This window comes from Alligator mississippiensis, chromosome 10 (assembly GCF_030867095.1).
Source record: "Alligator mississippiensis isolate rAllMis1 chromosome 10, rAllMis1, whole genome shotgun sequence".
Classification (NCBI taxonomy): domain Eukaryota; kingdom Metazoa; phylum Chordata; order Crocodylia; family Alligatoridae; genus Alligator; species Alligator mississippiensis.
In genome coordinates this window covers 15033805-15061336 of record NC_081833.1, presented here as the reverse complement: position 1 = coordinate 15061336, position 27532 = coordinate 15033805, and the positions used below count along the sequence as shown (strand labels likewise).

General features: G+C 38.5%; 1 protein-coding gene across 2 annotated transcripts; it reads left to right on the top strand.

The window, feature by feature from the left end:
* The first annotated feature begins 830 nt into the window (after positions 1 to 830).
* On the top strand, positions 831 to 27085 carry YPEL1 (yippee like 1). Of its 2 annotated transcripts, XM_059713478.1 has the most exons (5): positions 831 to 1106; positions 18222 to 18265; positions 22648 to 22756; positions 23111 to 23324; positions 24776 to 24866. In XM_059713478.1, exons 1-4 carry the CDS (start codon positions 990 to 992, stop codon positions 23312 to 23314), a joined length of 474 nt encoding a protein of 157 aa, XP_059569461.1. In that variant the 5' UTR covers positions 831 to 989; the 3' UTR covers positions 23315 to 23324; positions 24776 to 24866. The 2 variants fall into 2 exon arrangements, with proteins under 2 accessions (XP_059569461.1, XP_019342132.1); XM_019486587.2 differs by lacking the exon at positions 23111 to 23324 and having other exon boundaries at positions 24776 to 27085.
* Positions 27086 to 27532: the final 447 nt, after the last annotated feature.

The window sequence follows — 27532 nt, the reverse complement described above, 5'->3', positions numbered from 1 at the left end:
GGAAAAGACTTAAGAGGCTGTACTGCAGTATGTCAAAGGGTAGTGTTTTTTTACCATGATGAAATATTCTGATGCTTAAACAGTGTCAGATTTTTATTGGTTGAGCTTTTTATCATCTACCTTATTAGACTCTGACTTCAGCACCTGTGAAATGCATTGGAAACTGGCAGAAAAACTGCGGCCCCTGTCTGTCCATTTTGTAGGTTGTCACAAGTAGTAACAAGTGCAGGATTTCGTGCTCTTTTGCTCTTCGTTTTCTGTAGAGTTGACTAAAGAGATGGACCTAATGGTTAACCAACTTTTCAATCTCTTTTTTTGCCTTTCTACTTAGTTTCCTAACTTAAAATGTCCATTAGGTTGGTGGTGTGAATTTGAAAAGCCATGTGTACGCATACAATGAGAATATGAGTGGAGGGAGTTATGTGGACATCTGATTCATTAGGAATGCCATTTAGTTGAAACCATCAAGTAGAGAAGAATCATTTACTACTGAGCTGTACAGAACTGAAGCCAATGATCTGGAATCAAGAGGCTCTATTTCATTACAGTAATATGATCCAGAAAGTTCTGGTCTGAATGGCTATGTTCTTTATTTGAGGCAAGGATTTCTTAGCATGCTGTCTCATTGGATCAACTACTTTATTTATTTTTTTAAATATTATACATTATTACAGTTAATTTATAAATTTTAAAATAAAATGTATTTATTGTAGTTAAATACATTTTATTTTGAATTCTGAAATATGAGAGAGAAATTGAATATACTACATTAACTATCCTTGGCTTCTTACAACTTATTTATAACTCTTCTTTATTCACCGATAGGTTGACTGTTTCTCTTGTGGCATCTGTGTGGAAAGTGCCACACACACTCCAGAACAACGACGGCTTTTGCTTGCATTTTCCAGTGTTTCTTTTGTCAGCGAGTTCAGCAAAGTTGTAATTCTTCAAGTGCCAGCCCTGAGCTGAGTGAGGAACCACCAGCGGAGATGGTAAAAATGACAAAATCAAAAACGTTCCAGGCTTACCTGCCAAACTGTCATCGAACCTACAGCTGTATCCACTGCAGAGCTCACCTAGCCAATCATGATGAGTTGATCTCCAAGGCAAGTGATTAGTTTTTAATTACTTTGATTTATTTTTAACCAAAATTTGTTATCATTGGTCCATTACTTCCAGTAGATAGATGCAATTCAAAAGCAGGTTTCAGAGTATCCCTCCAATGTTCTTGGGTCATAGGTGTTGTGTCTAGGGGACTGGATATTTTTAGGAAACTTTTGAAAACTTTGTTCATCCTAGTTTTTGTTTGGTTTTTTTCAGTATAGTCCACACCTCAACTCTCTTAGACTAATTGGGAGGTTGTACTTTCTGAGTTGTCTGGTAAACCTAGATCGGGATTAGATGTCGTTAGTTTGCTAATGAAAACTGCCTGATAGAAGTACGGAGATCAGGACTCCTTTTATATGGCAAAAGAGGAATTTTGTGAATCAAGACACAAAGATGCTATCATCACATTCGGTGGCTCAATCTGGCATTCATCAAGCCTTTTTCTTTCTGATTTGTTGGTATATGCCCTAGTTCAAACTTGTGTATTTCAAAAAAGTTACTAAAGTTTAGGTTGTCTCAGGTTCTTTAAATAATGTGGGCTTGTGCTTTGTATCCATTATTGAAAGAAACTACAACTCCATGTAGTATCTAGGAAAATCATAATGCACAGATAACATACTTTAAGGGGTGTGTTTTGTTTGAATTCCACTAAGTTTGTCATGAACCATCCTCTAAATATTGTGTTCTGGGGAAATGTTTAAATCCCACTCTAAACTTCATGTGAAATTCCCCCGGCCCCTTTGTTTAAACAGTCTTTCAGCAAGGCAGAATAATTGGGCCCGAGGGGGTAGGGGTGGGAAACAACTTTGTTTTTTGAATTTTCTGTTCTCTGTCACCTTTTGCTACTGCTGGCTTGACCATTGTAATAAGGTCCTTTCTTGAGAAGCTGCAGGGATTGAAAAAATCTCTTCTTATTACCTATTATAAGCAAGGGCATTTATTCCATGATCCTATGGAGTGGTCTTGGGCAGTAATGTAATAAGGTTCTGGGCTTGTATTCTGATTTAGGAGGCATGGAGGAGAAGAGGAATAAAAACAGCTGCTGCTGTAGGGGCCCTAGTCACTATTACTGTCACTGCCCTGTGCACCACAACTGCCTAACATGCAAAACTGCCAGACTGTACTTGTGGCCTTGGATGAAGGATGTTCTTAAACAAACTCGAAACATGAAAATTGTCGTCTTATGCTATCATCCTCTTTTGTTGCTCATTTCAATGAGTAGTTCTTCTAGGACATGGGTGTTTTCTTGACTCGAGATGATGGCAAAATTCTCACCATTTTCATTATGTTATTGTTGTTTGTAGGCACCTTATTGTAGCCTTCTTTGTCTCCCTGACCCTTCACAAAGGAAGGAAGAAGAGAAAATAATAGAGCATAAGTGGTGTACTAAGGCAGTGCATGAAATTTGTTGTGCAACTAGTCAAATACAGAGCACTGAAATGGGCCATCTTCCATATGATGTGGGGAGGGGGGGAGCAGAGCTAATAAAACTGGAAGGAATATTTTTCATTCTCTTAATTTTAAGTGACTTAAGCTACTTAAAATGGTAGATTTTTTTCCAGGTACAAATATGACTGAAATTGAAAGGTTCCCCCTTCTAGAGAGAGAGAGATTAAAGAAAGGGAATGCCTTGCCTTGCCAACAACCATTGATTGGTAAATTATAAGAAGACAAGATTTCATTATTCAACACACATCCTAACTGGAAAGATATGTAAAATAAAGATTTTATTTTAGTCTATTAAATTTATGGGATAATACAAATTCATTGCAACAATATTTTAGTTCATTTGCCAGCATACTAGAGTTAAATAAAGGTTTATTTTGTGACCTATATAACATTTTCCAGAATGGATTTAAAAAGTCTGAGGTTTTAACACATCAAAAAGAGTTACTGAGCATATGGAAAGTTGATTTTTTTTTTTTTTTTTTTTTAAAGTACCCATGTCCTGTGTGTCCAAGTAAGTATAGCCCTATAAAATCTCATGGTGTAGGAAAAGTTCCGGCATATGGTCTTGTTTTAATCCTGGTTTCATATTCTTCATTTGAGGTTTATTAGACAAACTACCAACTTTCTTACCATTTGCCAATTTGGAAGTTGTCAAATGCAGTGCTACAGTAAACTTTCCTGAACCCTTCTTTTTCTGGCTTTTTTGCATTGTTTCAGTCTTGCACAAGATCCAGAAATGCTTGAAACATAAGGTATATTTTTACTTGTAAATAAATATATATACTTGTTGCTATTTTCTGACTAATTTGTACTGTTATGTGGGGTGCTGGCAATAAAAACAAGCACAAGGGAAATTATTAGATTACACCTATTTAACTTCAGTTTGTATGTAGATGCAATGTCTGTATAATGCTGTGTAAAAAAAAAAAAAAAAAAAAAACTTGTACATTTCTGGAGTCTTTCTTCTCAAAACAGGCTATGAATTCATAACGAAGAATCTTGTAACTCATGAGTATCTGACAAATGGTGCTTCCATCAGAGAAAACCAAGAGTTTCACACCTTTTTTTCTTTTTATTTTAAAGACATACTGTAAATGTATTCAACCTTCACCCTGTCTTTAAAGAGCTCATGTATCATTCAGACATGTGATTTGTATATTTAAAATCTGTTCTTACAACTCTACACAAGCAGAAGTGATAGCTATAACTTTGAGTTTTCTTTTGTCATTAATACAAACCTTCCTGTCTGGATTTCTCTTCTGACTTACTGATCCCTTTACAGTATATAAAATATATATTCGCTAGAAGGCTAGGAATGTTGATGTATATGTAGTAGCAGTGAAAGTAAGCTTAATGCGGTCACTTTAACCTGTAGAGCAGGGGTGGCCAATTTTGGCTGGAGGGCTGTTTAACGAGTTTTGGTGAGTTGTCAAGGTCCACAAGGGTAGCCCTGCCCCTTGACACATGCCCCACTCTCTGGTTGCCATCTTGGGATCAGAAAAACACTGCCCCATCCCCCAACCCTGACCTGGAAGTGTTTTTTTGGGGGCAGAGGTGTCATCTTGAAACAGAGGAAAAAACAAATTATGTACTAAAAAAAATCAAACACTATAACTGTTTTATTTTCAGAAATATTTTTGGCCAGATTTGTGTGTGTTTGCATAGTATATCTAGAGGTGATTTGCATAATGGCTCAAAATATAGTTTTACTCCTGTATATTGTGTGGTGTGGGGTAAGGGGGTATGTGTGTGGTGGCTGTGGGAGGGTGTTGGGTGTGGGTTTTTGGGGGTTTTTTTGGAGTGGTATGGTGTGTGGGAGGGTGCTGGTGGGGGTGAGAAAATGCAGGGGCGGGGGCTCCTCTAAGTCCCTAGAGTGTGCAGATGCCTGGAACTGCACATGGTGGCAGTGAGCAGGGCCAGCCCCACATGGCCACATAGCGCACAGCTCCCTCCCCAGCCACAAGTGGTGGCAGTATGCAGGTCAGCCCCATAACATGTAGCTCCCACCCAAGTCCCTGGTAACATGTGATGGCAGCATAATGTGCAGCTCATACAGTGTGTGGGGCCAGCCCAGCCTGGCTCGAAACTACGCAGCTCCCCACGCTCCTAGCCCCTTTCCCCCCAGTGGGAGTCCTTGGCCCCAGCTAGGAGAGGGGGAAGGCCCTTACCTGAATCTCCCCCTCAGCCACAGAGTGGCCAGGCAAAAACCTATGCCGGGCAGAGTCCCTAGTGGCCTCTAGCTGGGAGCATGGTTGCTTAGCAACCACCACTGCACCTGTTGCATGGAGGCTCCATCTTGCAGAGGGGCAACCCAGGGCCAGGGCTTACAGGGGGGTCCAATGGGGCAGATGGAATTCCCTGGTGGGCTGGATGCAGCCCACAGGCTGTATTTTGCCTGCCCCTGCTCTAAAGGTTGTTAATATTAAGTAATAATTTTTCTTGTTAATTAAACCAGCTTTCTTCATCTAGAACTAAAACTTTTGTTGCAATCTAGGACTTCTGTTAAGGAATTGTACCTTGACTGACATACAAATTGTGCATGAATTGCAGAGATTAAAACATAAAAATTGTCATGTTCTCATGAGCAAAATTTGCTTAAGCTATCATTTGATTAATATTATTCACTGAGCAACACTTCTGAACATGTAGTAGTTCTGTGAACATGCACTATCCCCAAATCTAAACTAGTTAACTCTTGCTTTTATTATTTCTAATACGTTGTTAAAGGTGATCCAAAAAAAGGGTAGGGCTGATGATTTTTTTTTTTTTTTTTTTTTTTGCGGTGTGAGGATGTTAAAAATGATTGGGGAATCTTGATCACCTTTTTCTTTTCCCATGTTCTGTACTAAATTGTCAAGGTGGCTTCTAGGTTTATCTTGAATACTAGAATTCATATAATTACAACTTTGCAAGAGAAGGGAATGGAAGGGGAGAAAAATAGTTTAATCATTAAACTCTCCTTCCCCTTTGGGACCTAGTTTAGCTTTAAACTCATTCAAGCAATTTCTCAAAAAAAGTTCTTATGATAAAGATTATTCTCCCTGTTTTTCCAGTTCAGGGTTATATAATTAAAGTCCAGATGTTATAGCCTCCCTAGAATTTCTCATCAGTAATCGAGCACAAGACTTGGATTCTAAATACAGCAGCTTCTCAACTGGTTTGTGGAGTTTCTTGGATTCATAGTGGTGGTGGCTCTTATTTTTGACAGAGAAAAAACACTGATCGCAATTAGAAAGGACAGAGTTTAACATTTTCTAAAGAAGTTAAATTGACTTAGTTGTTGCTGTTTCTGATATCATAATACTTTCACAATGTAGTTGCTGCAGTAATGCTTTCTGCTGGGAAATTGGCCAGAAGATGGTCTACACTAGGAGATAAACCCTTAATGCAAGATTCCCATAGACTGTTTCTTTTTAAGGCAAGAGCATTCTTTTTATTTCATAGGTAATTTTAAAATGGTGTAGAAGGAACAAATATTTTGCTGTGGCCTGACCTAAAACATATGAAATATGACTTTATATCTTGTATTTGGTTTTTTTTTTCCCCTCTTTTCCATTAATTTTTTTTACTTTTAAAGATGGTGCCCAACCAAGTATGGAATTTTGTAACAGGGGTGTAGGTTATAACCGTGTTGGTCTAAGGATATAGGCAGAGAAGGTTCTTTGGGTGAATGTGATATCTTTTATTATACCAACTTAAATAGTTGGGGGGGGAAAATTATTTAAGTTGGTTTAATAAAAGATATCGCATTCACCCAAAGAACTTTGCCAAACTTTGTAACATAAAGTGAGCCTTTTTTTTTTTTTTTAATGTTTACCAACATAAACCTTCCTTTTCACAAAGTGAAACGAGTGTACGAGTATGCCATCAATCTCTTCCTTCTTTTCTAGCAAGAGCTTAACTAACAGCGTTCAGTGGAAGGTTGTGTCCTCCTTTATGCCTTAAGCAGTCAACTGAAGCAGTTGCCAAGTAGGGCAGCAGTACTGAGTGATCCACCCCTTCAGTTTACTGCCAACAGTTCTGCTTGCATGTGCTGGACTGTGGCAGCATTCTCTTCCCTGCCTTTTAACCTATTCATGTAGACCTTTTTCTCCCTTTCAATCTGCCTCCTTTCTATAGCATGTATTTCTCTTCGGGAGGCATCTGGAAATAGCTAAACTATATTGCTTTCTGTTCTTTTATGCCAGGCCTCTTTTGGCACCTTGACAGAAAGGTATTTGTCAGCTTCAACTGTGAGGAGACCTTTCACTGATCAACCAAAACCCAGAAAAACAGGGATAATCTTTGCAAAGCCAAGAAACTGTAATGTATAGATTTCAGCTACCCTCTTTTCTAAGGGGAATGTTCCTTTTTATTCATAAACAAGAAATCTGAGCTATCTGAGGGAAGCTATCTGAAGCAAAGCTTTCTTCAGTTAATTTTTGCAGGTATGTGGGAGAGCAGATAACTCCTTTTTGCAGGTAACATCTCTGCAAATCAAGACAAATTCAAATTTACCAGCAATTGGTATGCGAGTACATAGGCCAGAATACTTTAGTTGTCTGTTTTACAAAGTAATTTACAGTGACTGTTTTTACCTCTAATTTCAATCTCTTCTGCCACCTATAGAAGGACTGATTTAGCCGAAGCTTAATTACAATCTAAATTAAATCTTCTGTTAATGCTTTGTGCATGCTAAGAGTAGAGAGATACTTCCTTTTAAGAAAAAAAGACTCACAAAACCTTGGGTATTGCTTGCCAAAAGAAATGCCTCCATTTTTTAATTTATTTTTTATAACTTCTGAAAATGTGAGGCTACAAAGGTATCTAGGCTATATGAGCAGCAAGTAAAAGTCTATTATTGGACAACAAAGGCCTGCTTCAGGTGTTGCAACTTCTGGATTATCTCAAAAGTTAAGAATTTGTTCTGAATAAGGAAAAGAGTGCACTAACCCCAATCAGTTTTTTCAGCTGGTACTATTGATATGTTGGGAAAGGGGCAGAACCTTCCCATCAGTGGAAATAATGGTCTTATGGTTAAAAGTGCATTAGTGGGTCTTTGATTATCTGCTGTCTAATGACACCAGTTTATCTGGGTGCTGTTTAAAAACAAGAGAAAACTTTCTGAAGAGTTTTTAGATATTTAAAACAATATTTTAGCTTGGCCAATGTACTTGTGTACTTTGGGAGAACCCCCCAGAAGAGAACCGATTCCTTGAATACTGATCAGTAATTCTTAGTGAGGTCTTTATGATGATCCCTTGTATTTATTTTTCAAAACATTGGTTTTATTACTCCAGAAGGAGGCATTCAGAGCTGTTGTCCACTTTTCAGATATGTGAGGGGTGGGGAATATACTGTATCCACAAATGCGGTATGAGTGCAAGGAATACTAACCTAGTAACAGATGGATTAAGGAGGAGGATAAGGAAGTACAAAGAAAATGATGCCTCAGTAGAACTCTGTTTAAAATGGATAGAGGTTCTTGAGGGAGAACCTTAGGAAGCCTGTGTGTTATTCAAATGGAATGTAAGAAGCTTCTTAAAGACAAACTACTGCTGAAAGGGTCATGTCCAATTGTGTATGTTTGGTTTGGTTTTCCCATTTATCTAGAGAGGAAGAAGCTGCTTGGGTAGCAGTAGATCCTCCCTGACTTAAAGGTGAGGATTTTCAAGAAAGGACTCTGTGCTAAAGCTGTTGTTCGGACAGAGGTGACTGACATGAAGTCTCAGTACTTCATCAGAACCTAACATTTGCTCAAGTTTTGTGTGGCAGATGAAAGAGACTAAAAGAAGCAGAATTGCTCTGAGCACATTCTCTAAGGAAACAAAGATGCATCTTGAGAAGAAATTAACAGGGCTACAATAAATTAGGATTTAGAGACTATGTTAAAAGACACCCCTCACCCCCCCCCCCCCCCCCAAAAAAAAAAATAGCCAGCCAAACTGCTGGCTTACTTTGGGTCTCTGTAGTCACTCTGTCAAGATCAATAGGTTGACTGACCCTCCTGTTCAAGGAGCAGCAGTTGAATGCCAATATGTGAAATGTTATTTAGCCACCAAAACCTTCAAGAATTTTGTTTTCTTATTCAAGGCTTAATTTGTGCATTTAACCTCTTGCTATTGCATCAGATTGAATTAACTAACTCAGTTTTGCTATATTTTTCTGTGTTGCCATTATTTTACACTTTGCCATTGCAAAGCATATCTGACCAATTGGGCAACTGTCCCTTCTATGCAAGGCAAAAAGACATGATGGTTATATGCACATTTTCAGGATTTTGTTTTGCTGCAAGGACCAAGCCATTTTAATTAACTTCATGTGAAGTTATTGCTTCTGACGATAGAGAAAATAGGGATCCCAGACCTTCTCCTGAAGAGAATGATGAATTCAGTTATTCCAAGGAATTAATATTTCTACCCTAATATGGTTCAGGAGGAGAAAAGTCTTTGCCATAAATTAAAAGTCTGAGCAGTTTTAACCTAAATTATTTAGGAAGTCTCTTGTGTTCTTTGTCCTTAGCATTTTAGCTTGTATGTGGGAAGAGATTATTTCCAAATCTGTTATAGCAGACTAATTGTCCTCCACCTTTTTTTCCTCCCCCCACCCCAATGCTGCAATTTAGGCAGATGATAACCTCCCTCCTTTAGCAGCTGTCCACCTCTCTTTGCACTGTAAAGATAGCTGTCTACCTTGTGGGCAGCTAGGACTTTACCTTTTGATAGAATCTGAAAGAACTGGCCTTTCACGTGACATAAATAGAATTTTCTGTTCCAGGTACTGCTTTTTAGGGGAACTGACCAGTTTGTGAGAGAGATCCGACTTTACCCCAAATCAACTTGAATCTAATCTACTATATGGGAGGTTTTTCTTATTTTATTAGGCAAACAGTTACTTTTGGAATATATCCAGTTGGTGTGTATTCCTCTTGAACTGCCTTAATGATCAGTTAGATGGCCTCCATGTAGTACTGAAGGAATAAAATCTAGTGAGGACTGGTATGTAATCTTTTATAAGAGAGACCTTTAGAAATTGTGTTTGGACCTCCAGGAGGGTTGGACTAGATAACCCTTCTAGAGGTCCTTTTCAGCCTTACTTCTCTGACTTTATGACCTAACATACATTTTCTTTTGCCTTGTAAATCAAATTACTCGAGGATGGACATAATCCTTTGAGTATTTTTTTTTTTCATTACACTTCCCAGGATATCTAATACTCTTATTGATTAAACTTGTATTTTATAACTTAGCATCATCATGGCTCTGGGGTCTAGTTCTGATTGCAAGGAAGGAGTTGACCACAAAAAATTTATGGTAGTGCAGATCAGCATCACTAGATATAAACTTCTTACCTAATGATTCTGTATAGGTTTGTTTGGCAAGTGGGGAACATTGGTGCTAGTCATTCAAAAATATGGTACTTCTAGTGCCATTAATTTTTTTAATAATTTCCTTGTTACAGAATGTCAGAATCATTTATATGGTAGGTTTTGATCACTTTTTAAAAGCATCTTTTATGGACCCTGCTCTCTGGTCACGTGGCCTTGTCTGATGTGCATTGTCTGTGGAGCAACTGATACCTTGAAAAGCTTTTAGCATCCACATCTAGCCGTTACACCTGCCTCAAAGGGTGAAAATAGAACGGTTTGCTTAACTGCAATTTCCTTTTCTCCTGGGCAAAAATAGCTTATCCTGATGCATCAATAGAGGCCATGTGACTTGGGAGTTCATCTCATACCTAATTCTACATTTGGAGAGCTTCACTTGCAGGTATGTACCTAGCTTTTGTTATAGTGAAAACACTTAGAACTGCTTTGGAAGTACTGTACTCTGTAGTCAGCATATTACAAAATAAATCAACTAGCTAGAGAAAGCTGCTACAGTAGGCTTTAATACACTTAATAAATTGGAAAAAATACTATTTAGTTGATATTTACTTTTTAGTTTGCATATTCTGGATCTTCCAAGTGTTCTGAAACATGGAAAGAGTTTCAGAGTTACTACAGAATTGCTTCATGAAGCAGTAGTTTTACAGGATAAGACAGAGTTAACGTTCACAAAATACAGCAGTTTTTACCAGTATTCTACAGTTGTTTAACTGTAATATAAACCACTGGCAAATAGATTTGCAGTAAACTTACTTTAACACTCAACAGTAGATTAAGAAATTTTCAAGTGGCAAAGCAAATATCCTACTATGGTGTCACTTAGGCATATTTTATCATAAATCTCTGTTGCTGTGTATTCATGCCACTTGTAGTCCATCTATTCTGAAAAAGACAGATACTGGACTTGTAACTAACAAGACTTCCTGTTACAATGGCATGCAAGGCACTTAACCATTCTATCTTGAAACGGCCAGAAAAAATGTATTGCAGTCTTATAACCTGCAACAACTGATGAAGTATCTTCCTGCAGTGAGTTTTCATCTAGTGGTCCCTTCTGGGTAGTGATTCTTAATACCTAGGGTTCTGTTCTTTATTCTATAACTGAAATATCATCTTTTCCACTAGCCTTGGGCAAATTACTTAAATTATTTTGTACCTCAGCTTCCCAGCATTTAAAGTTGGTATATATTTGAAAATGAATAGCATAACATGAAGAAAAAAATTGGAATGCTGTGGTGTTAAAAGAATAAGATTGTTTCCATGTGCTCAGAGACCTTGTCTGTTTCTGGAACAGGAACCAACCCAGAATCTTTCTCCATCTGTAGTCATTGGATTCTGAAATCCAGAATAAGGTTATGGAAGTTAGGCAGATACTAGTATACGATGACCTCTACATTATAGTCTAACCTGTTTAGTTTATAAGTTGTCACCTTGCCTTGAGTTTTGCTAGACTTCAGACTAACGCAGCTAACCATCTCTGTATTGCAAGTTGTCACAGACTATCTCATGGCAATACTATATCTAAATAAACAAGCATGGCCTACTTTCCTGAGTTCCTTGTATTAGTAAAAGATAGTCAAGCAACAAGCTACGTTCTGTTTTTGTGGCCCAGTGCTAACCAGTTTGTTCACAGTGGTGTTGATGCAGTCTTCTGTAGATCTCATAACTATTTCAAGAAAGCTGGTAATGCCATCAGGACTTATTGAAGGGTTACTGAAAGATTGATCAGAGGAAAAAAAATAATACGAGGTGCAGATTTAATGAGGGAATGATATAAACTATTCAAAGTATGTGGAAAGAGGAAGTATATAAAAGAGGCCTTGAGATTTGACTAAGTAGAGTCGCATGGAAGCCCTGGTGAGAATTGTTGCTGGAGTGTTAAGGATGAAAACTAGATTGAAAGGGATTCTGGGAGAGAAGTGGAAGCAGTAATTGTACATGGATAATTCAAGAAGCTTAATAGTTTGGCAATAGGATGGGACTTGATTAAGTTGGCGGAGGGATTTTTGGAGTCTGGGGAGTATTAAACCATGGATCTTAAAAGAAAGGACCCAGAATGGGAGAGGTTGCCCAGTTAGGTTGATTGGAATAACTGAAATAGTGACTGGGTATCTACTAGGTGTTGGTTTATAGCTGGCTACAGAGGTGAAGCGTTTTAGCACAGGTCTAGTAAGATTACAGTATCAGTGATGATGTATCTTTCAGATTAATTTTGTCAGTAGTGGAGAAGAAACCTTGCCTTGCCTTTCAATAAGGATGATAATGTAGAACATGAATGGGTAATGAAAGTGAATAAATGCATCGGAATAGAAATTACCGCATATGAGGTGAAGTAAAGTTTGGGGGAACCTGGATAATTTCCACCTCCAAAATATTGAAAGAAATAGCACATTAAAAGTGTGCTAGCTAGGGTTTCTAATAATCCAATCAAAACAGGGTACTACTTTTAATTGGAAAATAGCAAATACCTTTGTTTAAGAAAGTGATCCAGGTAACTACAGACACTTTTAATGTGACCTGAATAGTGTGCAAGTTTTCAGAGCAAATTTTTGAAGGAAAGAAAAATTAAAGACATGGTATGAGATGGAAAATAGGATAAAGTAGAAGATAAATTTAATAAGAAGGCACCACACCATTTTAACCGGATACCTGATTTTTTTTCTAGACAGATTTTCTGCATTTTTCTTTATCTGGACTTCAGTGAAGTATTTGATATGATATCACATAGGAAAATTTATTATTTTTAGATAAGGAACTGTCCAAAGAGGGGATTTGCACCAGGTCATAGCAGGATAGGAAGTTTTTGACTGTAGGAATGTTACTACTGGAGTTGGTGGAACTGATTAACAACCTTGGCAAGTGAAGTAGGAATGTGCTTATGATAATACCAAACTGGGAGGCAGTATTAATACTCAGGTTTGAAATATTCTACAGGAGGACTTGTTTTCACTTGAACTGAAGTAATAGAAATGGGATTAAATGTGATAGTACAAAATATGAGTTTATGTACAGAGGGATTAATAGCAAGACTTCTTACTATAAACTAGGAGTTAATCAGTTGGAATTGCCAGAGCAATAGAAAGGCCTGGGAGTGTTAGTCGTTAGGATGACAAAATTCTCAGTGTGGGGTTGACATGAAAAAGACTAATGTGATTTTAGGATGTATTGGATGGAGTATTTCCAGTAGAAGTAGGGAGGAATGAATGGGTGCATCTACACATGCACCTGACTGCGCAAGAACTGCCAGGACTGCATAGTCCCAGTGTTACCAATCCTACTATACAGTAGCAGTGCCAGTGCAGTTCTTGCCCACTGCAATGCTGCCATAGCTTGTTGCTATGGTGATGGGCATGTCTACAGAAGATGCTACAATGTGTATCTTCTAGAGGTGCAGCAATACATCAGTCCACATAGTATCAGCACCAATGAAAAGAAAATTGACATTGTCAGCAATTGGCTTTTTTGGCTGATGTGGCCAATTTAACAGCACTGGTAAATGCTGTGTGCATGTGCACAGCTGTAGCTTGCATGCAGCTAGCCCGGCATCTTGGAGAGCAATGTCTAACTGGTAAGTCTGTTGGGGTGAAGGGGTATGGGGGGCAGATCGAAGCTCCTGCAGTGAAGCAGGGAGTGGGGCTGGGGCAGGCGCTGCCTGGGCAGGGCACAGGACGGAGCTGCAAATGGCTTGTCTAGGGCCAGCGGAGGGTGGCTCATGCTGCTGTGTGCACCCCCAGGTGGGGTATGGGGGGGAGGGGGGGCATATGCCTCCTGGATCTGTGTGAAAGGTGAGAGCAGGCTGCATCTGCCTGCTCCCAAGGCTAGGGGCAGCACCAGGCTCTTCCTCTTTCTTGCCCCCCTTCCGCCACCCCCCCCCCCCCATGAGCTGCTTACAGCACTTTCTCCTGCTCTGCCCGCCCTGGCTAGGCAGCCCCAGCCCCACTCCTTACCTCACCATGGGGTCCTCAATCTGCTCCCCATGCCGCCACCCTCCTTCCCCCCCCACCCCTTTGCAGTTTACCAGCTGGATGCTGCTCTCCAAGGTGCCAGGTTTCGTATCAGCAGTCAGCTCAGTATTGGCCAATATGGCATGTTAATAATAATCGGTCATCAGTATTGTTCAAAGAAATCTGTATCTGTGCATCCTTAGTATCTTCTCCCCCCTTCCAAGCTTTGGTGAGAGCTAATCTGGAATATAATGAGTAGAACAGTTGCAGAGAAGGGCTACTAAGATGATCAGGGGAATGGAGAGCCTATACTATAAGAAGGTACTTGGAGCTGTGCATGTTTAGTCCGTTTAAACCAAGCCTGAGTGTTGATATGATTCCTTTCTCCAAATATATCAGGGGGTGAACACGGGAGGGTGAAGAGCTATTAAAGCTAGTGGACATCGTTGGCATAGGAACAAATGGTTAGAGACTTCAGGTAAATTTTGGACTGTAAATTAGAAGGGTTTTTTATTTGCTAAAGAGGGAAATATCAGCATAGTATTCTGATTTAACTAGTTCTTAGGAATTAAAAAACAAAGACACCCCCTCCTCCTGCGTAACTTTTTTTTTTTTTTTTACCCTGACCTCAATGAAGGCTTAGGGTCAGTTTGTGGCAGGAATAATATGGCATAGTTACCTGCAATTACATGCAGCCTGGACTTAATGAGGCAGAAAATGCCTTTTAGTCCTCTGTTCTGTCCATATGGTATTTGTGCATTTCAAAGTATAAGGGCAGCTACATAAAAAGAGAGAGAATAGTTCTGTACCTTGTAATATTCCAACACCACACTGTTAAAATATCATGTTGTGCATTTTTCTTAGTTGCTTGTGATGGTGGTTGGTGGGAGTAGACTTTGGTTTTGGTATTTTATTTGTGGAGACTTTTTGCACCAAACAAACAAACAAGGAGCAACTCGCCTTCATGTTTCTCTTCGACTGGTATTCTGATTTACCAGTTGCATTCTAATTGAGTGTACGGATAATACTTTTTATTCATGGCCGATACTGGCAGAAATACATGGTTGCTTTTGGGTTTGGTATAAGAATATGCACTACTGTCATCAGTTTCATCTCCTTTCTTGAAGTATGCAGAGGTGATTGCTGTAGCTGGTTGTAACAGGGCTATGGAAAAACGCCTCATTTATAATAATTGCATGCAATTTTGGAGGACTTTCATGACTGATGCCTCATTTTATATTTAGAAGATATAAAAAATGTCAGGAATCATTGGGGGGAGGGGAGGAATCTCCAGAAATGTAATTGGCATAAAAAATTCAGATTATAAAATTTAAGGAAAATCCGCATAACACGCTCTTGTGGAAAAGATGCAGTATGCCCAGAAGGTCCTTAATATATTTTTATGCATAACACTTTCAAACATAGGCCTTTTAAAAATAAGTGTGTGTTGTGTGTATGGGTATGTATGTATGTGTCCACATAGAGTGCTTCTAGAAATACTACATGTATATGTATATATAATAATACGGTGGCATATTTCTAGAAGCACTCCATGTTGACCAAAGTGTTCTCTCAGAAGCAATTGGCTCCTCAATGGGCATTGTGCCTCTAAATTTCGATAAGAGCAGAATTAAATCAATGTGATCATTTTTAAACTCCTTGTTGAAATGAAAAAAATGTGTTGCTTTTCCACATAGTTCTTTTCCTTTCCTTAAAGGAAATTATGTAGGGAAAATTAGTCAATTAATGTTAATATATCCTCAAACTTTTGTAAAGAGGTTATTTGAGAAATTCTTTACAATATATGCTCTTGGTTTTGGGACACTCGAGAAAAATGGAAGGTGTCTGAGAAATATGGAAGGTGTCTTTTTAGTAATCCTAAAAAGTGGTTACTTGCATTGTACTGAGGCAAGTGCCTTGTGTTGGGTTGCTGTGAAATATTTATTTAAAAAAAATAAAAAATGGAAGTCCTACCTAACATGATGCATTTAAAAAAGCTGTTAAGTTGCATTGTTTTTATTGCATCCAGTCTTTTATATAGGCTCTCATGCTCATTCACTAGTTAGTAATACAGCATAGCATACCTCTTTTTCACTCAAATGCGCATGTAGTCTACTACCACATACATCAGAGGGAGGTAATGAAGACTTAGCTATAAGATGACCTTTATTTAAAAATATTATTGAAAAGGCTGTAAAAGAAAACTGGAAATTTGTGACAATCTGTAGAAATGCTATATATAGCTAATATACCAAAGGTTTAAAAGTTATTTTTACAGCCATAATTTCCAGCCTTCTGTAGGTTACCACGTAACCATAATTTCATAATGTAATTTTTTTTTTTAAATGTCCTGTAAGATGAGTATGTTAAGGGGAACAGCTTGGTGAGTAGTCTGACAAATTTCACTAGTGCAGACAAGGCCCAAGTGGCAGAATGCTTTTTTGTCATATTTGCATATGGTTCCTGTGTCGACTCTCTGACTGCCTCTACCTAGGAATGGCTGGGGAGGCAAACAGGTCTAGAGGTTTCTCTAACATACTTAGGCTTTATTTGTTAAAATTTACCATTGCCATCAGTGAGGCATTTCATTTGAATCCAGTGTTGTACATGGCCCTAATATAGCCCAGCTTTGGGATCCTAACTAAAATAGTGATTTGGTCCTCTTCATAGAACAGGTAGATAGCTTGACTAACTGGCAACTCGTGCATTACTTTTAATATTGGTGGGTGGGGGAAGAGATGGAGAGGAAAATAGCAAGAAACTTAATTATGTTTTCAGAATATTAGCTTTATAGTGCATCTTTTATTGTCTGGTGTAAGAAAAATTTTTGTAATGGTATACATTTTTTGCACAGCCTTCAGAGAACTTTATCCAGTTGCTGTGATTTGGGTCCCTTGTGCCCTTTAGGTTTCTTTTGGTTTGAGTAACTGCAGCGCTGTCTTCTTGGTGCTTCTGAACACTTAAATACATGTTTTTTTTCTCTTGCTTCTTCACACACGTGGAACATTTTGGCTCCGATTCTGCCAAATTTTCCCCTACCCAAGTTTGTACATCTTGGCCTCTCTCTCCTTACTTCCACCTCCCCCAATCTTTCAGGTTATGAGGGGGTTTTTTTTTTTGGGGGGGGGGGGGTTGGTTTTGTTTTTTTTAAGACCCAGACCTAATACCTGTGTCCTCTTGGGTGATTTTCCAATCTTTGAACTGCAGCCTTGGGAGAGAAGTTGGAGAGAACATATTTAATGTAATCTGGGGCTACCCCACCTTGCCAGAGTGCTTCCATTTGAATGGTCACCAACAAGATGCAACAAACTTTTGTTGTCCTTGCTTGATCTAGGAAATGAGTGAAAACAGGTGATACAGGACTGACCACATGTGGCTGATTCCACACATACCAAGGCATTTTATAAAACAGCTGTATCACAAACTTAACCAGAATTTCAGAAAACCAATTTTACAACATGTAATAGTCTTAAACTTTTTAAAGACCCAGTTACTTTTAAGATATTTTTTTTTTCCTTCTCCCTGTCAACAGCAAATGGAAATGGTCTCAGAAAACACTAACTTTTTTCAGTTGCATTCTTCACAAGTTTCTTCCATCCTGACCTGTTTTCCTTCAGCCAGTTTCAAACAATGGAAAATAGTGCAGTGGGATCTGAAAGGGACTCCTACAGCTCAAACAGAAGCATTTTAGTTTCAGTTGAACAGAAATGTACCAAATGCAGTGGTCATCTTTCATTCATTAATTTTTTTCTAATTTCAACCTTTTTGGCAGCCTTATTCATTTAACTTGCCTATATTACAGGAACATTTCTGTCTTGTAATGAAATCACAGCATTACATATTCAATACAGAGCAAAAACACCTTGAGTTGTTTCTACATTGCAGTCTATATGATTTGCAGTTGTCTCAACCGGCCTTGTACATTCACACCCACCATGCTGTCATATGTGTCTGTCTCCATATCACAAGAAAATGGACTGCTATCTGCTACTGCATCACTGAAGACATGTCTACAGAGTAGCTCCAGAAGTATGCAAGACCAGAGCAATGCATCTTGGGCAATCTGTGTAAGCTGTGAGGAACATGGATGAGACACTGTTACCTGTCTATGATACAAAAAAGCATGCTGTACCACTTGAGGAAATGCAGCCACATGGTGTTTGAGCACAAATCCAACTAAGAGGCAACCCTGTTACCAGTTGATTTACAGATGTGGCTAAAAGTTTGTGTGGATGGGACCTTATTGAAAAGTGACTTTTGTATAAACTTTCATTTCTAGTATTCCTTTCTTGACACTGTCATATTTGGATATGCTATGTCTCCTAAAATTGCTTTTTCTTTTCTTCTCTATGCAGTCTTTTCAGGGAAGCCAGGGACGAGCCTACCTCTTCAATTCTGTGTAAGTATAACTATAATTATACATGCAATTTCTATGAATTCTCTCTCTCTCTCTGGTATGGGCTGCAAATGGGCAAGGTACTCCACAGTCATAGCTGATGCAACTTACTCCAGTCTTTTAGATTTTGTCTTCTATTCACCAACAGAACCTATTGATAGGTGTTTTGGGGATAACTATGGCTTTTATAAGGGAACATTATGACTGCATAGCTTAAGGTAAACTAAACTTCTTTTACAAAAATTTAAGCAGAAGGCCAGGCAGAGGTGCATCTTAAACAGACTAATTCAGATATGCATAAACATTCATAAACAGCAGCTTACTTCACAGCAGATGCCATGAAAGAAACTGCAGAGAGCAGGCATTTGAAATCACTGCATTAGATGCAAAAGATAAGGGAAAGGAGAAGGAACAATGTTGAGGGGGGAAAGGTGGGTTGGAGAGAGAGGGGGGGAAAAACCCAACAACCAGTAAACCCATAGGAACATACAAATTATAAAAAACTAATCTAGGTAATGGGATAAATCATAGTCTCTGTTTACTTAACACAGTCCAGTCTGTGGATGTTTTCTTGTTCTGCAGCTTCTAATTCAAGTTTTTAAAGTTTTGTTGTTTTTTTGTTTTGTTTTGTTTTTGTTTAAGAATGGCTACTCTGAGGGCAGTGATGGAATAGCCAGTGATGTTAGTGCTCTGCCTCATGCTTTTGTGCAGTTCTGGATTTAATTTCAGAATGGTGTCTATTCATTCTTTCATGTAGGGGCCACCCACCCCATCTGTCTATTATAAACAGTAGAGAGGTATTGTAAACAGGTGATTGCTGATATGATGTTGGTAGGGGAGTAGGTAAATGAACCCTAGATGCTATAAGCAGTGTTGTTTGGTCCAATGATAATGTGTTTTGTGTTGATGAGGAGGCATAACTGATATCTGGGCTTGTTGCAAGGCCTGGTGCCTCGATGAATATAGGAGCTAGGTAGTCTGTTGCTGAAGAAACAATGAGGTGGGGCAGGGGTTGTTGCCTGTAGGTCAGGACAGGCTTGTCCCCTAAGCCTGTCTTGAGATTAATGTAGGTAATCCTGTCATTTGTTGAAAGATTTTTGGTTTTACAAGGGTCAGTTGGAGTAATGCCTCCTATTTTTCCACCCCCCCCCCCAGCTGAGTATTACTGAAAAAATATTAAACTTGCACAGAAAATGTATACATCATTGCTAAACACACAGCTATTTTGACTTTGTCTCTTTCTCTGCCAATGGCCTTTATCCACTGGTGAACAAGGGCATGTATCTTGACACTGAAAAGTCCTTGCTTTTGTTGCATAGCCACTGTCACATAGCCTTCATTTGCTGCCATGCTCCCAAAAATTTGGCCTTCAGTCCATTCTTCATCCTCTGGGCTGTATGGAGGATAATGCATCTCAGTCCATCCAAATGCTGAAGTTGTTTGTTGTGCATAAGATGATGGTGTGTGGGCCAAGCATTGTCATGCAGAAGCAGTACTTAAGTATTCAGCTTTTCATTTTCTTCAGGGCTTGGATGTTAGACCTCTGAATTTTACTCTTCTTGCCACTTTTTAGGCAAGAAGTCAAGAAGAACAACCTCCTATGTCCATGGCTTGCTTAGGAGATTTAAAAAAAATAGGAGTCACTACTTTCTGACTGATCCTTGTATTTTAGACTTCTAATTGTACACATCTAATTCCAACTCAGTTTAGGCAAATGAAGCTACACAGGGTTATTCCAGGAAATGTTGTGAAACTAGAAAGGAAAGTAAATTACTCTGTTGGCAACAACACTAGTCCAGAGGAAGAATCTTTAGCATGACCACTGTGTTCATATTTTCTCAGGTTAATTTTTAGTAAGTAGAAAGTTTTAATGCCCTTGAACAAGCTACAAGAAGTCATACTTATCCTCTGGAACTGTAGTGTTTTCAGTAACTCCATATCACTGGGATCCTTTTCATGCATTTGCCTCTTGTAAGCTGTAGTGAACTTGTTGGTTTTGTATGTCTACCCAGCTGATCTTGCTCACAGCAGTCCATAAATGGAATTATAAATCAGGTGTACCAGTTTTGTTCTTATAGTCTAGTATAATTAAGATGAGATTAAAGGATCCAACTATCGTTTTCTAAAATTCTCTCTATTTTGCATATAGTTGTTGTTATATGAAGAATTGGTGCTCGTTTTGTAGTAAAAGTGCTACAGCTTTAGGTAGTTGAACAAGGCAAAAATGGCAAGAATCTGTTCTTGTGTAACCATATCAGTTAAATTGTGTTGCCAGGTTTTCCTAGGTTTATTACATACATTTTTGTCCCGTCTAAACCCTGTTTTGGAACATACTCAGTGGTTTAGTGCAATGGGGTTTTCAACCTCGTTGGACCCAAGCTACTCTCCCCTTAGACTAAGGAAAAATGGAAGTTCTTAGCTCTGACTAATTTCTTGACTGGAAAAATACTAGAGCAGTTCTTCTCTTGCAGTGAACTCAATCTATAACAGATTAAAATATTTTTTGGCACCGTGGATCCAATTTGAAATCTCTGGGTTTATCTTGTGAAGCACATGCGAGTGCTGGCACACAATATTGTTTGGCACCCTTAATACTACTTCATGTCACTATGGTTGAGAATCACTAGGTTAATATATACTAAACAGTCCAACTTTTTTCTTTTAATATGCACTGTGTGAGAGTCTAGTAACATATGGTTGTTTTCGTCAGTCCAAAGTGATTGGTAATGTTGGCTAATTATCCATATTCAATAGTTAGCCATATTTTTAACTTAGGAGATTGTCATAGTTTTATAGTTGGTAGGGTCAGAAGGGACCTAAGCAGATCATCAAGTCTGACCCCCTGCCACGGGCAGGAAAGGATGCTGGGGTCAAATGACCTCAGCTAGGTGAATGTCTAGCCTCCTTTTGAAGACCCCCAGGGTAGGAGCAGGTACCACTTCCCTTGGAAGTTGGTTCCAGCTCCTAGCCACCCTGACTGAAGTAGTGCCTCCTGATGTCTAGCCTGAATCTACTCTTGGTCAGTTTATGACCGTTGTTCCTTGTTACTCCCAGTAGTGCTCGGGGGAACAGGGACTCTCCCATTGCCTGCTGGTCCCCCTTCACAAGTTTATAGGCAAGTCCATGTCATTCATGGATAAATAACATTTGTCTTACTATTTTGTGCATGTCATGTTAAGGCACAAAAAGAATGATTCTTGATACTTTTAAAGAAGAAATACTACCATACATTGCAATAATACAGCTAAATGCTTAAGGTACAATTCCTACAGGTTCTTACTATTTGTTTCTGCTGTTAACTTGGAGCACTGAACTTGGATAGTCTGCTAAGTGCTTACCGCATGGCAGTGTGGCCTGCATAAGAGTCTGCTATGCATTTAGAAAATGCTATATAGTACACTAGAAACCCAGCCCTGAAAAGTATATGGATTCTTATTCCTTGTCCCCATGAAGACAAAGGAAATTCAGCAAATAGCTGTGCTGAATCATTGAGGTACAACTTTTTGAGGAGCCTTTTTGCTCATGTGCTCCATCTGAGTGGAAAAGTAGCACTCTGAAGTAAAAGATGCAGCTGAATGGCTAATCCTTAATTCAGTAATCTGCTGTGAATTAAGGAGACTGTGGACCCCCCCCCCCCCCCCAACTAATGATTTAGATTTTGCTGTAGCTTTTTTTACAGGGATGAATTAGTAGCAAATTTATATAAAGAAATTTACTCGTGTGTGTGGCCACTGGAAATGGTAAATTACTCTTTAATTAGCCAAATTTCTCCTAGACAAATCACCAGGATTTCTGCCAAGACTCAAATGTACTGATAAATAAGGTGATAGTGATAAAGTTATCTTGGTAAAGAACCTGATTTTTAACCTATTGATGATCCAAGTTAAATGACCTAAAATTTTATAAGATCTTTTCTACATTGGGAATTTAGTTTTCATTTCAGCTGTTGGCATTGCTGCTCTGGTCCAGAATACTTGGGTAGAAGAAAAAGGTAGCAATTTGTGCTAATGGAAACAATTCTCAATATAAAGCAGGCTTTAAATCAGAAGATACCTGACATTTAATTTGTATAGTTAAATAACTTTCTATTTACCTTGCATTGCTGTTTCAGGGCGTAGGTGAGAGTTTGTTCTATGCTACAAATGCCAGTGTGTTTCACCTACGAAATAAAAAAACAAGATTCAGTTATCCCCTTCCTGTCTCTTCAAGTTTGCTATTAGAAATTAGCTGAGCAATATTTGACTAGAAGTAGCATATCCTGGAGACTTTACATAATTTAAGGAAAACTCAGGGTTAATTTCCAGGAAAATTGGTAAATGTTGATGGAACAAGAAAAAAGTTCTATGTTAATGATGAAGTGCCATTATCTATGTTCTTTGTTGCAGAGTGAATGTGGGCTGTGGTCCAGCAGAAGAGAGAGTACTTCTGACAGGTTTACATGCTGTAGCAGATATCTATTGTGAAAACTGTAAGACTACTCTTGGATGGAAATATGTAAGTATTTAGTGTGTTTTTATTAATTTTTATCAAACATTTAACAAATTGTATTAGTGGTATTATTAATACAAATAATCTGCAAGGATATTACAGAATGATTGTTTAGAATACTATATAATATTAAAAATGCATTCCTTATTTGGCAACCTTTTATCTTCTAAGGAAGGTGATTTAAAGAAAGTAATCAATTTGGAGTTATCTTTAAGATTTTCAAGCAGTTATTTTATATTATTAGATTGAATGACTCTTATTACATTCACATCCATCAGAACAAACCTTCTGCATCTGTAACTAGGTTCATGTATAATAATGTTTAACAGAAATAAAACTGCTGCTTGAATGTTGTGGCAGGATCAAGATGTCTCCAAACTAAACTTTATGGCTGACAAGTTATCCATGCTACTAATGTGCAATGGATCTGGCACTTCGAAGAAAAACTGGACTTTTTCAGTGGGCCTCTTTCCACTTCCACTTGTAGCATACTTTCTGGTTCAGAGATGTTTCAGAATCTTCTGGAAGGCAGCTGGGGCCACATGTTCCCTCTTATGGCAATAAACGTTCAGGGGTAAGGTAGTTAATATACCGTAGCTTCTACCACTTCATTTTCTTTCTTTCCACTATTAGCTGTGGAAATAGGAACTTCTCTGCCCTTAGTCTTATGTATTACCACTCCCCCCGCAGTCATAGAATTGTAGAAAATTAGGGTTGGAAAGGACCTCAGGAGATCATTTAGTCCAACCCCCTGCTCCAAGCAGGACCATCCCCAACTACCTTATTTTACTACATACAAGTTGATGTGGTGTAAAAGTCGACCCCATAAACTTGTACATCTTGAGACCATTGCTCCTTGTTCTGTCATTTATCACAACTGAGAACAGCCCAGCTCCATCCTCTTTGGAATCACCCTTCAGGTACTTAAAAGTTGCTCTCAAATCCTCCCTCCTGCCGCCTCAGCTGGCTCTAGCTCATGGGGCTTCCCTGTGTGCTGCATGAGTGCGGGAGCCCACCAGCAATAGATGCAGCCTGGCGGGGGCTGTTCTTCTCACTGCAGTGTGCAGCATTGATCCTGCTGAGAACAAGTGCCCTGAGCACCCCCACATACTGCTGCTGCTTCCTGCTGGGGCTGCATTCCAGGCCTGTGCTCCTGCCCAGCTGCAGCTCTGCCTCTGCCCTGCTCTTGCTGCTTCCCTACCTGCTGCCTGCGGGACACCAGGGAAGCCAAGCAGGTCACCCGCGCCTGGAGCAGCTGCAGCTCTGCCTGGAAGCTGCGTGCTGGCACCCTTCCACCCATGATGGTGGGAGTGATGGTATGTTGAGGGGGCCGGGGATGTACCTGGGCGCCTCGCTCCCATCCTCATAGGTGGAGGGGTTGGGAAGGATACAACTCATTGGCTGGGGGCTGGATCCAACCCACGGACTGTGTTTTGCCTGCACCTGTTGTAGGATTATGTCTGTTGATGATACATGACATGGTTTGAAGAACTAAAGTTTTTAGTCTGAGATAGAGGATCTGATAAGTTTAAAAGTACAAAAACAGCTGTTAGAAAAGAGTTTATCATCCCCTTTTATGTTCTGTGGGGTACAGGATGAGATGAAGCTATCTTAAATTGCAAAATGAGAAATTTAGAAAGTTCTTCCTAATATTTAACCACTGTCATGGTTAGATTGCATATTGGATTCACAGATTATCGAGAGGTGGTGGAATCTCCATTACTGCAAGGTTTTAAGTGTAGCTTTTAAGATGGACTCTTGGTTGGGAGAGGTTAGATAGGAATGATACTTTCTTGAACAAGGGGGTTTGGACTCTGTTGTCTTTAGGTCCCATCCAGCCCTATTTTTCTATTATTCATGCATCTCCTTCCTCCAACAAGAAAGGGAGCACATGCATAATCAAAACCTGGTGTAAACCTTTAATAGGTATTACATTTTTTTAAATGCATGTCATTTGATGAAAAACCTTGTTAGAACTTTAGCTCAGTATTTTTTTAATATATGTATATATTTCTTTTTATCTAGGAACATGCTTTTGAAAGCAGTCAGAAGTACAAAGAAGGAAAATTTATAATTGAACTTGCCCACATGATCAAAGACAATGGCTGGGAGTGATTTCCTACCCCCCTCTCTCACGCTCTGGACAATATTCTGTGGAACATGCTTTATAAAGACTAGTGCAAAGTAAAGGAGGATTCTGGCTGAGGTGGCTCTGAAAATATCGCTGAACTTTGAAACCTCACAAATGAGTAGTGTAGTTTGTGGCTCTTTCAGGCCATGTTTGCCTTTTTCTCCTTGTGTAAGTTCCATCTTTTTGTATATGTACTCTTGTGTGAACAGTTGTTTTGGAACATTTTGGATGACCTTTTTCTAAACTCTGACTAGAGAAACCATTAGTTAATTGCAGATGGATTTTACTGGTTGGTATCTATCTTTTACCTATGCCTTTAATGCTACCTTCTGCTGTGCATGCTTCTTGCCTAAACACCTACACTCCAATCCTATGGAAGACCTGTATGAGCAGTCCTAAAGAATGTATAGGATGGGGGTGTCTTTTTATATGTAGCAACTTCTGACGTCTTTTGGAAGCGAAGGGGATGCAGTATTGTAGTTTCATTAATTTCTTTTTAAAATTTGGGAGTACAAAAACCTGTGTACGTCTTGTAAGGAAACTGATTATAGGTACAGTGCCCACTTAGAAATCTTTCAGTTGCACTGACTGAATGTATAAGATCTTAAATTTTGTTAAGAATACATTGATGTTTTGATATAATTAGTGCAAATAACTTGCAAGAACATTAAGGAATGATACTGTAATTGTAATCAAAATACATTCCTTATTCTGCAACCTTTTATCTTTAGGGAAGAAGAAAGAATAACAGCCTGCAAGATCAAAGGGCACAAAAATGTACATGTCTTTCACTTGCTACCAAATTATTTTTTGCACTGTACCTTTAACAGTAACAGGGAGCTATGCATCAATGAAGTTGTATGGCTGGTTCCATGTAGCTGCATAGCCTAATGCACTGGACAAAGAGGTTGATATATTTAAAAAAAAAAAACAAAACTCCTTAAAATATTCTACTATCATTACATTTGAACAAGAATAGATATTTTTGTGGGAAAAGGGCCATGGCCTATGAGAGAGAAATGGGGGTTAATGGGAGGGTAGGAAAGTAAAGAATGAAAGTTGATTTCACTTATTCATAAAATAGAATAGCAAGATAATCCTTTTTTTAAGTATAAAGAAAGAAAAAGGGGGTTACTTGGTTTGCTGGATAAATCGCCCCCAAAGACATTTTTGTAATAAAGTTTTATATGAAAATGTGCTTTCTTTCTGTGAGGTTTTTTTTCTAGTTCTTCCAGCTACTTTTCAACTAGAGGGACTTGGAGAGAAACTTCTATAGATGTGTATACACAATATTAATTATTGGGATTTGTGTATACACTTTCAGTGTCTTATGAAATACTTTGTTCTTAGAGAGGAACTTTTGAACTTGGCTCCCTTAATTCTTGAGAATAAAGTGGTTGGGTAAATCTTTAACACTACATAAGTACTATGACAAAATTAATAATATGAAAGCCTTGCAATACAAAGTAATTCCTTTCAGTAACATTTTAACTTGGCATCTATGAAGTCTAGTAATATGTGCCATTGCTGCTGCTGCTGTTACGTTCTGGAAAATCTCTCATAGGCTTTCAGAATTCTCCTGCACTTTACTGTTCTATGTCATTCATTAAAAAGTATGCCAATGGGTAAGAGCAATACAGATCTTTAGAAAGAGCTTTTAATTTCTTTTTTGGGAGGAGGGAAAATCCTCCCGGCTGTAAAGGTTTTTTCTATGATGCAGGCTGGCTAAACTGCACGTCAGAAATCTACAGAACTCAATGTTTAACAAAACAAAAATAACTAAAACTTTTAGCCTTTAGTCCAAAGAACTAAGTCTAATTTGGATTTTAACGGTGGCTGCATTAGTTTTCCATGTTGAAGAATATGATCAGACAAGAGATTCCCCTATGACTAAAACTCATTGATGCAAGATGGGTATTAGGTTTTTTGCTCATCTTTGGCCCTTTCAACTTGGAATCTCTATACTATTTTCTTCTATTACAGTGCCAGCAAGGAAAACACTGGCATAGTCATAACAAGGAGATGGTATCAATGTCTAATTTATTGTAATGTTGATACCCATAAAGATGTCTATAGACAAGTTTATCTCTTTCTCTTCTCCCCCAGCTACAGACTTGTAAAGCAGTACACTAAGTTGAAGAAAAGAAAAATAACTACTTTTCACTATAAAAGAGACCACAAATTTAAGGTTAGCTGTTTTTTTTTTTTAAAAAAAGAGAGAAAAATATCATTGCTACTTTACTTTAAATAGCAAAGCTGGATGTCTCTTGTTAGTTAGCTAATAGAAGACCAATTCTTATTTAGGACCTCAACCTCTTTCTTCAGTGCATTATTTATATTTCACACTGGAAATTTTCACCAAAACCTTTATTAACCTCAGTGCCAAAGGTTGAAATTTCATGCAGTGCTTAACACCTAGAACTTTAAACTATTGGCATAAGGAGTTAATATAAATTATATGTGATGTTTAGGGCTTTTAAAAGAACCAAATAAAGCACATGCTTGAGTCTTTAAGGGGGAGAGGGATAGAATCATAGAAAGAAGGACTGGAAGGGAACTATAAGATCATCAATTCCGGTCCCCAGCCATGATGGAAAAGAGAAGCTATACCTAATATAGAATTACTTCTGTGTAATATTTTTTCTGTTCAA

Bases quoted from the DNA above. Each gene is read 5' to 3' on its own strand.
- YPEL1 (XM_059713478.1), top strand. From the start codon at position 990: ATGGTAAAAATGACAAAATCAAAAACGTTCCAGGCTTACCTGCCAAAC. The intron at 18,266-22,647 runs GTAAGTATAACT...TCTTTGTTGCAG, and splicing joins GCCTACCTCTTCAATTCTGT to AGTGAATGTGGGCTGTGGTC. The intron at 22,757-23,110 runs GTAAGTATTTAG...ATGTTGTGGCAG, and splicing joins CTACTCTTGGATGGAAATAT to GATCAAGATGTCTCCAAACT.